This window comes from Salvia hispanica, chromosome 3 (assembly GCF_029641045.1).
Source record: "Salvia hispanica isolate PSC_SH4W2 chromosome 3, Shi_PSC_v1, whole genome shotgun sequence".
Taxonomy (NCBI): Eukaryota; Viridiplantae; Streptophyta; class Magnoliopsida; order Lamiales; family Lamiaceae; genus Salvia; species Salvia hispanica.
Window position 1 is genome coordinate 65,352,858 of NC_142694.1, and position 14,106 is coordinate 65,366,963.

General features: G+C 36.1%; 2 protein-coding genes across 3 annotated transcripts; one reads left to right on the plus strand and one right to left on the minus strand.

The window, feature by feature from the left end:
- Positions 1-924: 924 nt before the first annotated feature.
- Positions 925-3,698, minus strand: LOC125211686 (ASC1-like protein). 2 transcript variants are annotated; one of them, XM_048111583.2, is made up of 6 exons: positions 3,373-3,698; positions 2,140-2,369; positions 1,912-2,067; positions 1,650-1,835; positions 1,377-1,561; positions 925-1,276 (listed from the first exon to the last, which is right to left on the minus strand). In XM_048111583.2, the coding sequence occupies exons 1-6, from the start codon at positions 3,508-3,510 to the stop codon at positions 1,245-1,247; spliced, it is 927 nt and encodes a 308-aa protein (XP_047967540.1). In that variant the 5' UTR covers positions 3,511-3,698; the 3' UTR covers positions 925-1,244. The 2 variants fall into 2 exon arrangements, with proteins under 2 accessions (XP_047967540.1, XP_047967541.1); XM_048111584.2 differs by having other exon boundaries at positions 2,140-2,391; positions 3,373-3,513.
- A 3,230-nt stretch (positions 3,699-6,928) lies between these two features.
- Positions 6,929-7,610, plus strand: LOC125215736 (Acyl-CoA N-acyltransferases (NAT) superfamily protein). The gene has a single exon (XM_048117266.2). It carries the CDS (start codon positions 6,966-6,968, stop codon positions 7,494-7,496), a length of 531 nt encoding a protein of 176 aa, XP_047973223.1. The 5' UTR covers positions 6,929-6,965; the 3' UTR covers positions 7,497-7,610.
- The last annotated feature ends 6,496 nt before the right edge of the window (positions 7,611-14,106 follow it).

A 14,106-nucleotide genomic window follows, 5' to 3' on the forward strand; every position in this document is an offset into this window, starting at 1 on the left:
TTCCTTTTCTGAATATTATACTATAAGTGAGTCATTTCCATTTTAGGTAAAAAAATCACTCCCCTTACTTTATTTTTCACATATTTTTTTTCTTTTCAGCTCTCTACTTTTCACTCTCATACTTTATTCTCTCCACTTTAACTTTTTAAATGTCAATTTCTTAAATCTTGCGCTAAAAGAAGTGGCTCACTTATGGTGGGACGGAGGGAGTAACTTTTTCCAAATTAATTGCCCTCGGTTTTCAACTTATTTTCCAAAATGACTTTTTTAAAAAGAGGAATTTATATATTTTGCAAATGCACACATTTTTTTCTTCTTCGAAATGTATTTGAATTCAGAGAATAGTTATAATAAATTCAGATTATTTTGAGGTAAGTAATTTGAATGTGTATTAATGGAGAGTTATATCGACTTTGATTTTCGTAAAATGGAACATTTTTCTAATATGCATTTTAAATGTAAGAGTAAAAGTTAATTTTGGTTCAAAATACGAATTTGTTTAAAAACATTCACTTTTTGAAAAACATGTGCATAAGAAATGAAATTTCTATCAACAACATTTTTATTTGTTATATACATGTTTATAAAAAAAAGTGAATGTTTTAGATCAAATTCGTATTTTGGTCATATATTTAGGACTAAAATTGCATTTTAACTAATATTGACTAAATGCAATTTTGAAATTTATAGTTTCATATAACTGAAGTCAGATTAATTAATTTAGTAAAATTAAGAGGGGATTTTTGTTTTCATTGCTCCATAATGTGTTTTACATAATAATTACTTGACCGAATAAAGGAGGGAGTTTTTACCTCCATTTACAAACTGAAACTCTCTGTAAAATATTCAACACAACATAATTTAACCAAATTTTATAATTAGTGTGACTATTTGTCACTTTTTATACATTTTCATATTTGAAAGTTAAAACCTTCCAATTAGAACTCATTTATTAGTAACTCATTTTACAAAACATATTTGACTAGTTTTTCCGAGATTACAAATTCAGTGTATAAAATGATGAAAATTTAAATTTACTCTATACATGTAGTATTATAAGAAACACACAAATCCAAAATTCACAAATTGTGAATCATATAAGCCTCCTCTTTCAAGTAGTGCTCATTTTATACCACTCGATTCTTGAATCATGGACAAGAACAAAAGCCAACTTAGCAATAGCAGCAGCAATTGAAAAGAGAGTGCCTACTTCCATTGTATATCGGTCTCTGACTTTCTCGACTTCAGTCCTCGTGTGGATCTTCATCCTCCGAATCTGCAGAACGAGACAAGACATCCCGTGCTTGTATATCATTTGAGAAATCAACAAAACCAGAAAACTGGGACGGGATAAGTGGTTGTCAAGATAAGTTTACCAGATCGAACATCATCACTTACTGCACCGCCTGCCTTGATTTGGGCGACTAGCATCCGGAACATCAGAACCCACCAGTAGACATGAAGGACGAGAAGGTAGAAAAGAAGCGTGTTGAAGACATAGTAATAGATTGGCCCTTCGCCTTTTAGAGTCTCCTTATCTAAGTACTCGATAAGTTCATAACTGCCACGATATAATCACCAACAACATCAATATGCAGAATTATCGAGACGAAGAAAAGCAAAACACAAAATCATTCAGAGAGAGTGACCTTGTGCTCCATAGAATCCAGAAGGGATAGTAAATGAGACGAAGAATGATCCAGAGAAGGACAAACATAACGAACGAGCAGCTTGCTAATGCTTCTGCGCCACTGTATTTGGACATCTTGCCTATTTCCAAGAAAACATCAGTGGCATCATGAAGAGCTAAAACCATCGAACCAACTCGCCCGAACCTGCAGAAAGAATATCCAAAAACGTTATTGTGAATCTACAATAATAACTCATGCTCAGCTTCTAAGAAAAACATACCTCAGTATATAAGATAATACGATGAGAGTGGATGATACGACGTGGTGGCCCATAGAAACCCAAAAATCAGAGCGTCGCATCTCCCAAAATATCAAAGCGAATATAGAGTAAACATAGAAGCCGCCAGTGTACATATAAAGGCCTTTCAATTTCAACCTGTCGAGTGTGATACAAATCTATAACTACCTCCAATCAAAACTAGAATGGTGAAAAGGAATGGAGCCTTACTTATACTTTTGTTTGGGCCAGGTCTGATTTCCGGGTCCTTCCCAGAAGTGCTTTGTCTTTGTGAACCACGGCTCGTTGTAGGTCACAGAAAGTGCCAAGATCTCAGCTGAAAGAAAATATACACATTTCCACGCTGACTCCTTGAACTTACGTATCTTCTTTTTTCGCTCATTGCTTTCGTTTTCCACCACTTCCATTCCCTTCCCAAATACCAATCGTCTTCCCACCCACTGCACCGTATAAACGAAGGCACTAAGCAACAAAAAAAATACTTAGAAAGATCATTCATATGCTGATTAACAGATCAAATAGCCAATGAGATCACTAACAAAATGAAGCATCAGTTTTCAGTATAGAATTTTTGCTCCAATCACAAAAGGTAGCATCTTGCTTACCGTAACTGCATCAGTGAAGCAAAACCTAATCATACTTCTCTAACATAATCTTTGCTTCAGAGTTAAAACACTAATCAAATTCGTATTAGACCAAATTCAAACTCAAATCCAATTGTGAAAACTCCATAGCCATCACTTTCAGCTTCCAGATTTTGAGATTCACAACTCAATCCTTGCTACCAAATAAGCATTCCCCGGAATCTACTACTTGATTTAATAATGTTGGGATGAAACTGACGGGTACAAACATTGGAGGCAGTATATATGTGTTGTCCAATCCCAATTGGTTTAAGGCCTTTTGGGAGTGACCCAAAAAACAAATACGTGCTGGTTTGACCCAAAGCGGACAATATCAAACTAATTTGCATTCAACGATTCTAACAAGTGGGTCAAGCCTGGATGAGCCCCAGTTAGGGTCGCCCAGGTGGCTTTGGATCAGGCGTTTGTTGGGTACAAACCCATCACACATCGGATGAGTAGGGGAAGTTGCTTCACCCCAGCGCATAATATCAAACTAATTCACAGTTGACGACCCTAACAGAAATTCGAAGTTGCTTCACCCCAGCAGCAGATAATATCAAACTAATGTGCAGTCGACGATCCTAATAGAAATTCCAAATCCGTGCGGGCTTGACCTAAAGCGAATAACATCAAACTAAATGTGCAGTCGACGATCCTACCAGAAATTCTTGAAAAGTTCCAACTTGAACCAGTACAGTGACATGAAACAATCCGAAAAGCACTAAATTCCAACAAGGGTCATCGAGAAATACATAAAAAAGTACAGATACAAAACGATTAAAATGTGCATGATCACAATATTAAGGAAAAGAAATACCTCAAATACAAATCTGTCCAGTAAAAACCTCAGAATTGGGAAAAAGACAGCAAAAAGAGGGAGCACGATGAAGTCTTCATATTGAGGGTAGGATTCGTGCTCCCAGTCCATGGAACTCGCAATTTCAAGCAAACCCATTTGTCCAAAACGCTTCAATTTACATAATTATGGTCCAAAAAAGAAGTTTCTTAAAGTTCTGGATAACTTTGTTATCACAGTTCTTGGTAAAGAAGCAAGTTTTGGTGGCTGCTTATTTGGTGGATTGCAAAAAAGATTTTTGTAGGAGTTGAAAACAGAGTAATGATTGACTTGGGTCTCCTTTGTCACGCGGCATCTCCCAATAAAAAGCTGGTGTTACATTTATATTAATCTTACTATAAGAAATTCAAGTATTTTATTAATTTAGTTCAGAAGTGGCGCTGAAGAATTTTGGGGAACAGAGAAAAATAGTAAATTTCCAATAGCTCTACAAAATTCGGAACGGTTGCAAGCTCAAAAATTACAAACCGTAAGCATCGAAGGTTACTAAAGGTTAATTTTTTTTAGTTTGTCTCAATTAACAATACATTACTAAATTTAAAGAAATATATTTTTTCCGTTTCATATTATTTGAGGCGTTTCTTTTCGGTATGAGATTTAAGAAAATTGTATTTAGTGAGTTAAACAATGTAGAAGAGGGAATAAAATAAGAGAGAAGAGAAAGGCTAAAGTAAAAGGAAGAATGAAGAAAATGTGATTATATATTTTGTTTTTAGCTAAAAAAGAAATGACTAAAGTAATTTGGGACAACTCAAAAAGGAATACGACTCAAGTAACTTGGGACGGAGGAAGTATATTTTTATATTATATTACCTCCGTTTTTTAAAAATAGCAACTCTTTCATTTTTAGTCCGTTCTTTAAAAATAACAACTTTCAAACTTTCCACTTTAGGAAATTTTTACACCCCTAATAAAGTGGACCCCATCATCAACTAACATTAATTTCATTACTTTTTGCTCTCCCTCTCTGTTACTTTACCAATTTTTCTCTCCATCTCTCTTACTTTACCAAATTATGATTAAAACTCGTGTCGTTTCAAACCTCCCTATTTTAAAAAAATGGAGATAGTATTATATTTTTTATTTTATTCTCTTCATCTAATATGTAAAATAAAATTGCATAAAATCTCGTACCACCTAAAAAGTGATCAACTTCCTTAGAACAAAGAAAGTGCAATTTATGTAAATTACGATGATCTTCCTAGGAATGGAAGAAGTACAACTTATGTAAATTACGATAATGAACAAGTGCGTTTATATTGCTTCTCGTGTCCTTCAAAATTAGCATTTTCTTTACTTTTTACTATACAATGTTATTTAATGTATTCATTTAACGGAAGGAGTATTTGTTTACACGACACGAAAACGGCACAGACTTAATTTACACAATTAAACATGATTATTGAACCTGATTTACACGATTATAACTTTACTTACACGCATCTAGAGAATAAAACTAAAGTATATTTTTTAAAAAGGAAAAAATAATCAAAATAATAATATTATTTTTAATGGGTTACTAGAACTCAATCTAACCCAACCAAACTCGAAATTATCAGGTTTCTAATGGGTCGATCCGATAAAGACATGAACCAAATAATGTTTGACCAAAACCCATTACTTTTGTGCGTGTTCATATTAGCCATTAGGTTGTCATGTCGTGAAAAATGGTTGGCCCTATATTTATGTCTGGATGTGCATGAAAAGTCTAAAAATCGAAATCTTCTAACACCTTAGGAGTCGCAACGAGGGACAGAGCTAGTGTAGAATGAGAAAGGGCAAATGCCCCACCTCAATTTTTCATAGCTATATAAAAATAAGCATCTATACTAGTATATTTTTTTAATATTCATAAATTCACACTATTTGCTCCATTATATTTAAAAATAAATAAATATTATTTGTCCGTCGCCTAAGATACACACCACTTTACACCTTTACTCTTAGGAGAAAAATAAATAAATATTATTTGCCCGTCGTCTAAGATACACACCACTTTACACCTTTACTCTTAGGAGAGGGGCAATGTTTAATGCGTGAGTTTTTCCCAACATTTTTGTGCTATGCAAGAAATATATTGAGAAGTGAAAACATGTTTTTCCTATGTTAGTTTTTGTGAGAAACATCAAATGAATGACCTTAGTTATATGAGACTAATGAAGGATACTTTAGGATGTCCATGATTTCAATAGACTTAGACATTGTTGTTACATGGTAGGAGTAATATTTTCATACTCTGTCCTGCCCATAAAATAGTCTCCCTCTTTATTTGTTCAATTCCACTCAATCAGCCACTTTTTACATTCGGTGTATAAGTTTTTCTTTTTTTTATTAAGTGAATCTCAATCTCTACTAACAATACTCTAATTATTTTCTAATTTTGCATAAAATACATGTCATCCATCCTTGAAATCAATATTTTTATGAGCCGGATGGAGTAGTAAAAAATTGAGCAAAGTATCCTTCATTAGTCTCAGTGGAGCTGCTGAACTCGGGTTCAATTAAAGTACTACTCCCTCCGTCCCAGATAATTCGTCCCAGTTCATTTTTCACACTCATTTTGCAAATATAATAATAAATAGGTAAAGTTGAGAGAAAGTAAAATAAGAGAAACAATAATGTAGATAAGACTATTCTCTACATTATTCTCTCTTTTACTTTACTTTCTCTCCACTTTAACTATTTATTATTATTTTTGCAAAATGAGTGTAAAAGAGGAACTGGGACGAATTATCTGGGACGGAGGGAGTATATTTTTCGTCCCCCAAGAAATATGCACTTTTTCCTTTTTAGTCTGTTCTAAAAGAATATGCAATTTCTAATTTTGAAACTCTTTTATCTCTAATAAGGTGGGATCCATTCTCCATTAATAATACTTTATTTACTTTTTCTCTCTATCTCTTTCTTACATTAACAATTTTTTACTTTACCAATTTTTGCATTAAAGTCCTTGTCAAACCTAAAGTGCATATTCTTTAAAGAGTGAGGGAGTATTAAATAATGTGTTGAATATTTTTACAGGGAGTTTCAGAGTTTGTAAATGGAGGTAAAAATTCCCTCCTTACGTAAATGCCCTCCTTTTAATTTTGTTAAATGAATTAGTCTGACTTACTTCAAATATATTCACGTTCAAAATGCATATTAAAAAAATATTTCCATTTACAAAAACAAAGTAGTTATCACACTCCAATATTTTTACAAAAATATTTAGTAAAGTATCCTTCATTAGTGATGTGCATCTTCAGTTGCGAAGAATTATATTTTTCTTTACCGGCATTTTATTCTGAAAAATGAGTATGTTGAATACCTAATGAGATTCCTTAAACAATTAGATAAAATCGTGCAATTGAGTTTTAAGCTAGAATACTCTTTCGAGTTGTTGGTATAATGATATTCTGTAGTTCCATATTTAAATATTATCATAAGCTTTTTTTTATAATGCAAAAGTTTAGAAAGAGAGGTGGCAATATGAAAACCACAAGTTGTAAAAACTCATTTATCTACATATATCTATCTATATCTTATCCATCAAAAGTTTAGAAGAAGAAGAAGAAATGCTCCTCCACCATCACATCCTACCACTCCGGCTGCCGAGCAGCCGCAAACGGGCAGCGACAACGGGAAGCTTCTCGTTGTCGGACGAGTCGCTTTCCTCCCGCGGGTTCACGTTCCACCGCAGCGCAGAGAATCTGAACCTTGAGCAGCTGAACTCAGTGTTCGCAGCGGTGGGATTCCCGCGTCGCGACCCGGAAAAGATCCGGGTGGCGCTGGAGCACACGGAGCCGCTGGTGTGGGTGGAGTACGAGAAGACGAAGAGGCCGGTGGCGTTCGCGAGAGCGACGGGCGACGGCGTGTTCAACGCGATCATATGGGACGTGGTGGTGGACCCCAGCTTCCAAGGCTTCGGCCTCGGGAAGGCTGTGATGGAGAGGATCCTCACAGCCCTGTTAGACAAGGGTATTACCAACATCGCCTTGTATTCGGAGCCTCGGGTTCTCGGGTTCTACCGCCCGCTCGGGTTTGTTGCCGACCCGGATGGCATCCGTGGAATGGTCTACTCTAGGAAGAACAAATCAAAAACTTAATTATTATGAAATCAATTCTTCATTCATACCAACCTACAGCCTTTTCCTTTATTGAATTTGTAAAGAAATACTTAGAATAAAATTTGTTATGTAATATTAGGATAATGTTATTTATTTGAATTTTATTTTAAAAATAGAAAATATATTTGTTAAAAATTTTATTTGAATTTCTCTTTAATTAATAGAGTAAAATGCCGCTTAATGGGTGAAGCGTATCTTGAACTAAAAAAAAGTTTAAAAGTCCATCTAGCGATATTAAATCAAAGTACGTGTGCTGATATTTTTAAGGTGTGTAGCGCGTTTGGTACCAATCAATAGTATAATTATGAAAAATATAGTTCACTATTACATTAAATTATATTTAGAATTTAATTAAATTGTAATCGTAAAATAAGCCATAATCATAGTTACTCTCTCTGTCACATAAAATTATGCACTTTTGGTTGAACACGAGTTTTAATACACAATTGATAAAATAAGAGAGTTAGAAAGAAAAAGTAATTAAAGTATTAATGTTGGAGAGAATGAGTCTCATCACATTAAAAGAAAAAAAGTTTCTAAATTTAGAAATTGCATATTCTTGTGGAACAGATTTAAAAGAAAAGAGTGCATATTCATATTGTATTGGATGGAGAGAGTAATTTAATCACTTTTTTTTCTCCGAATTATATAGATCCATAAGTGTGTAGTTTTATGGAGCACATATTTTTTTTAGTTCTCATTGAAATTTGCATTATTCATACTGACAAATATTAATCCATTATTTTGGAATTAAAAGTTATAAACCAAAACACAAGAAAGAAGAAAAATAAAAGAGGAAGTACAAGATTCAGGAAAAAAGGTACAATTCTATCGAAAAGGAGAAAACATAAATAAGATTAAAGGAAAAAAAAAAGTAACCTACTTTCTGTGCATGAGGAATGAGTGGAAAAGTAACGGACTTGCTTACTTATGAGGTGAATAATTTTAACATTTGTGTTCATGTTTAAGAGACTATTATTATTGGTGAACTATGAATGTGCAGAAATTAGTTGTGAAAAGTTGAGATATAGATCATTTCTGTATGATCTTGTTAGAAAAATACTATTGTTAGTGACAATATTTCGCAGGATATGACAAAGCTTTCTTGAAAATGTTCTTTGTACTTGCAACTAGAGCCTAGAGCTTATGTAAAAGAAAAATTTGTGTTGCTACGTTAATAATATACTCCCTTCGTCTCCAAAGAATATGCACTTTGAGTTCAACACGAATTTTAATGTAAATTTGATTAAGTAAGATAGAGGTAGAGAGAAAACGTAATTTAAGGTATTGTTAATGGAGAATGAGTCTCACCTCATTAGAGAGAAAAGAGTTTTCAAAATTAGAAAGTGCATATTCTTATAGGACGAACAAAAAATGAAATAGTGCATATACTTGTAGGACGGATGGAGTATTTGTTATTCTTTTGTTAAAGATCGGTGGAATATTTCATTCTTCTATTCACTGATAAAAATGTACAGAAATTACAGATCTTATATAGGCTAGACATTCTCTACATATGGTAACCTAATTTACATTAATTGATATTCTATCTGTGGTATAATATAATACATTTTCAATCACGTATCATATTCTTGATCTCGTGTGATTTCTTTCCAACATCTTTGATAGATGCAGATAGGTTTAGTAGCAAGTAGCAACACCACAAAATTAATTGGGTTTAGTAGCGATGTGAAACAAAGTTCCATTTTGTGATTGATTTACTATATACTACAACTTTTTACTACAACAAAAGTTGTAGTAGTTGATTTTGTAAACTTGCGCAATTTAAAATTGGCACAACCAATTGTGTCTTGATAAAGTAGCTCGGCCGGTCTGGACATTGAGACTGTTGGAATAAAAGAAAATAAACTAGATTGTTTTATTTAAATTCATATATTAGGTGGTTGAATTCTCTAGAAATATGTATTAGAATGTCCATGTTAGATGATTGTCATTGCTGAGCAGAAATGAGAGCTGAATCAGCAGCTCAAGTCAAAGAGGAAGAATTAAGAGAAGAATGACTTGTTCTTTAGCTGTGACAAGCAGTAGCCGTTGGATTAGTTTTGATGCTAAGATTAGATCTGAGCCGTCAGATCAGACTCAGTTTTTCCTATTCTTTTAGTCGATTGCTCTTATTCTTTTTCCCCAATTTTTTTTAATCACTCTCACTGATATTGGAATAACAAGATTCACTTTCTCTCACAAAAATCTAGTTCTCTCTCGTTCTTGATTGTAGATTCAAGCTCAGAAGCTAACAATTGGCGCCGTCCGGTGGGAATCGAATCTACGATCAAATATTTGCAGCGTTCATCATGACATCGCGATTGGAAGCTGAGAAATTCACGGGCAAAAATGACTACGGCTTGTGGAAGATGAAAATGTGTGCAGTTCTCATTCAACAAGGGCTTGATGCGGTCTTGACTCAAAATGAAAAGGGGAAAGAAGCGGCGCTTGATGAGAAAGCACAAGCGAAGCTTGATGAGATGCAGATGAAGGGGCATAGTGCGGTCATCTTATGTCTCGGCGACAAAGTTTTGAGGGAAGTTCAAGAAGAGACCACCGCGGCTGGGATTTTGAAGAAATTGGATGAATTATACTTGGCAAAATCGCTAGCCAACAGACTCTACCTGAAGAAGAGGTTGTATGCGTATAGTTTTGCTACGGATAAATCCATCATTGAGCTATTGGAGGATTTTAACAAGATCATAGATGATCTTGGATCTGTTGATGTCAAAATCACAGATGAAGACAAAGCCATTCTAGCCCTAAATGCATTGCCGAGCTCGTATGACCAGCTGAGTGACGCCATCATCTATGGGAGAGATAAGCCGATTACCTACTCCGAAGTTCATGCTGCTTTGATGGAAAAGGAGATGCAAAAGGGAGCAGTTAGAGGCTTGGATCAACAGGCCGAGAGTCTTAATGTCAAGAAGTTCAAGAAATTTAAGAAGAAGCCTGATGGTGCAAAGCTCTCTAGCTCCGAAATGAAGGAAACTCGGTCTTGCCACTGGTGCAAGAAGCCGGGGCATCTCAAGAAAGATTTCTTCGCGTGGAAGCGGAAGCAGGCCGCTGATGGTGGAAAGGCTGTTAATACAACTGAATGTGGTGAAGAGAGTGAAGAGTCTCTTGTTTTAAATGTCATGGAAAGAAGTGATTGTGGACTCTGGATCATGGATTCAGGGGCTAGTTTCCATATGACCTCAACTCTGAGTTGGTTTGAGGAGATTGCTGAGACAAATGGTTCTGTGATTCTTGGAAACAATCAGGTTTGCTCTGTTCGAGGGATTGGCACAGTGAGGATGAGATTGAATGATGGCAGTGTGAGACTATTCAATGAAGTAAGATACATTCCTGAGGTGAAGAGGAATTTGATCTCATTGGGTGTGCTTGAGAAGAAAGGGTGTATGATTGTTTTTGTAGATGGAAAAATGGTTGTCAGTAGGGGAGGCAAGGCATTATTGCAGGCTGAGAGGAATGGGAGTTTGTATTATATGAAGGCTTCTGTTGAAAAGAAGAATTTCAGTGAGATACTCTCTGTGACTGATGATAGCTTCAAAGCCTGGCATGCACGTTTGGGCCACCCAGCTGCTGGCAGTGTTAAGGAACTAGTGAAGATGGGAGTGCTGCGAGGAGTGGGCGCAGATGATCAGTATCCTTGCGAGGAGTGTGTTCTTGGAAAAGCCAAGAAATTGCCCTATCCCAAAGGTAAGCACACTTCCTCAAAACCTTTAGATTATGCCCATACTGATTTGTGGGGACCAGCTCAAGAAAAATCTATTGGAGGGGGGAAGTACTACATGACTGTGGTAGACGATTTCTCTAGAAAAATGTGGTTATACATTCTTAAAGAAAAATCAGAGGCTTTTAGTAAGTTTCAGGAATGGTGCTCTGAAGTTGAGAGGGAAAAAAGGTGTGCGTTGGGTTGTTTGAGAACAGATAATGGCATTGAATTTCTGTCAAGAGAGTTTGATGTTTTCTGTAAGACCAAAGGGATAAAGAGACATCGAACGGTTCCACTTAATCCCCAACAAAATGGGGTGGCTGAGAGAGCAAACCGAACGATAGTTGAAAGGGTTAGATGTATGCTATTGGCTGCTGGTATGGAGAAAAGATTTTGGGCCGAAGCAGCAGCCACAGCGGTAAAGCTACTCAATAAATGTCCATCTTCAAGTATAGGTGGAAAGACCCCTGATTTTCTATGGTATGGGAGTCATGCAGATTACTCAAAGTTGAAGATTTTTGGATGTAAAGCTTTTGCACACATTAAGCAAGGAAAACTGGAAGCTCGAACCTTGAAATGTGTCATGCTAGGCTATCAATCAGGAGTGAAAGGGTATAGATTGTGGTGCATTGAGCCAGGAAATGCAAAGATCATCATTAGCAGAGATGTAATTTTTTGGGAGAATGAACTGCCATTCAAGACCAAGGCTGATGTTTCTGTGAAAGAAAATGTTACTTCTGGAGTTGAGGTGGAGCCTCGGGAACAAGAAGTGGAACATCAGGAAGTTAGTGCTAGTGAATCTACTGGTTTGCAGGAGGCTCAGCATGATGCATCAGAGGATCTTAGTGACTATATGCTTGCAAGAGACAGGGTCAGGAGAGTTGTGAAACCCTACTCAAAGTATTCTGACAGTGAGATGCTATACTTTGCTCTATTTGTAGCTGAAGATGTGGATTATGCAGAGCCTTCTTCATACAAGGAAGCTATGCAGTCTAAGGAAAGTGATAAGTGGATGAGGGCTATGATAGAGGAGATAGAATCTCTACTGAAAAATGGAACTTGGGTTCTGGTTGAAAGAGTTCCAGGAAGAAGAGTTGTCACTTGTAAGTGGATATTCAAGAAGAAAATTGAAGGTGGGGAAGCAGATAAAGTCAGGTTTAAGGCCAGACTAGTGGCTAGAGGTTTCACTCAAGAAAAGGGTGTAGACTTCAATGAGGTTTTCTCACCGGTTGTTAAGCACACATCCATTCGAATATTGCTAGCCATAGTGGCTGAAAGGAATTGAGAACTCGAGCAATTAGATGTAAAAACTGCATTTTTACATGGTGACTTGGAAGAGACGATATACATGTCCCAACCCGAAGGTTTCATCAAAGCTGGACAGGAGAATAAAGTATGTCTGTTAAAAAGAAGTTTGTATGGACTCAAGCAGGCAAGTAGGCAATGGCATAGAAAGTTTGATATGCACATGTTACAGAATGGTTTTGTGAGATCCAAATTTGATGAGTGTGTCTATATTAAGAGTGAAGGTGGAGCTCCTGTAGCATACCTTATACTCTATGTAGACGATATGTTGATTGCTGGGAAGTGCAAGAAAGTTGTACAGAAAGTTAAAGATGATCTTGGGGTGGCTTTTGATATGAAGGATCTGGGGCCAGCAAGAAGAATTCTTGGCATGACAATAATCAGAGATAGAGAGAAAGGAAGTATTTGGCTGTCACAATCAGATTATGTGTCAAGAGTTCTTGATAAGTTCAAGATGAATAATGTAAAGGAAGTAGGAGTACCAATGGGGCAGCACTACAAGTTGTCTGTTCAGCAGAGTCCCAAGAATACTGCAGAGGAACAAGAGATGCAAAGCATTCCCTATGCTAACATAATTGGGAGTGTGATGTATGCTATGATTAGCACACGCCCGGATATTGCTCAAGCTGTGTCTGTAACTAGCAGGTTCATGATGAATCATGGAAGAGAACATTGGTCTGCACTAAAATGGTTGCTAAAGTACTTAAAGGGAGCTGCTGATGTTGGAATTTTGTTTAGAGGCAGCGAAGGATATGAGGGAGATCCATTAAAAGGTTTCTCTGATTCAGATTTTGCAGGAAATGTAGATAATCGCAGATCTCAATCAGGCTATATTTTCACCCTTTATGGATCAGTCATCAGCTGGAGATCTAGCCTTCAGAGTGTTGTGGCATTATCAACGACTGAAGCAGAATTCATGGCACTAACAGCTGCTGTAAAAGAAAGTGCTTGGTTGAAGGGAATTCTGAATGACTTTGGTGTACAGCAAGACACTGTAGCTATTGGATGTGATAATAGCAGTGCTCTATGTTTGGCAAAACACCAGGTTTATCACGAGAGAAGTAAGCACATTGACGTGCGAATGCATTTTATCAGAGAAAAGATAGAAGAGGGGGAAGTAAAGGTGTTTAAGGTTCATACATCAGAGAACCCTGCTGATATGTTGACAAAACCGCTGCAGAAAGGGAAGCTTGAAGTTTGTATGAATCTGATCAATCTTTGCAAACCAAGTTTAGACAGCAAGTGATCAATCAAGGTGGAGATTTGTTAGATGATTGTCATTGTTGAGCAGAAATGAGAGCTGAATCAGCAGCTCAAGTCAAAGAGGAAGAATTAAGAGAAGAATGACTTGTTCTTTAGCTGTGACAAGCAGTAGCCATTGGATTAGTTTTGATGCTAAGATTAGATCTGAGCCGTCAGATCAGACTCAGTTTTTCCTATTCTTTTAGTCGATTGCTCTTATTCTTTTTCCCCAATTTTTTTTAATCACTCTCACTGATATTGGAATAACAAGATTCACTTTCTCTCACAAAAATCTAGTTCTCTCTCGTTCTTGATTGTAGA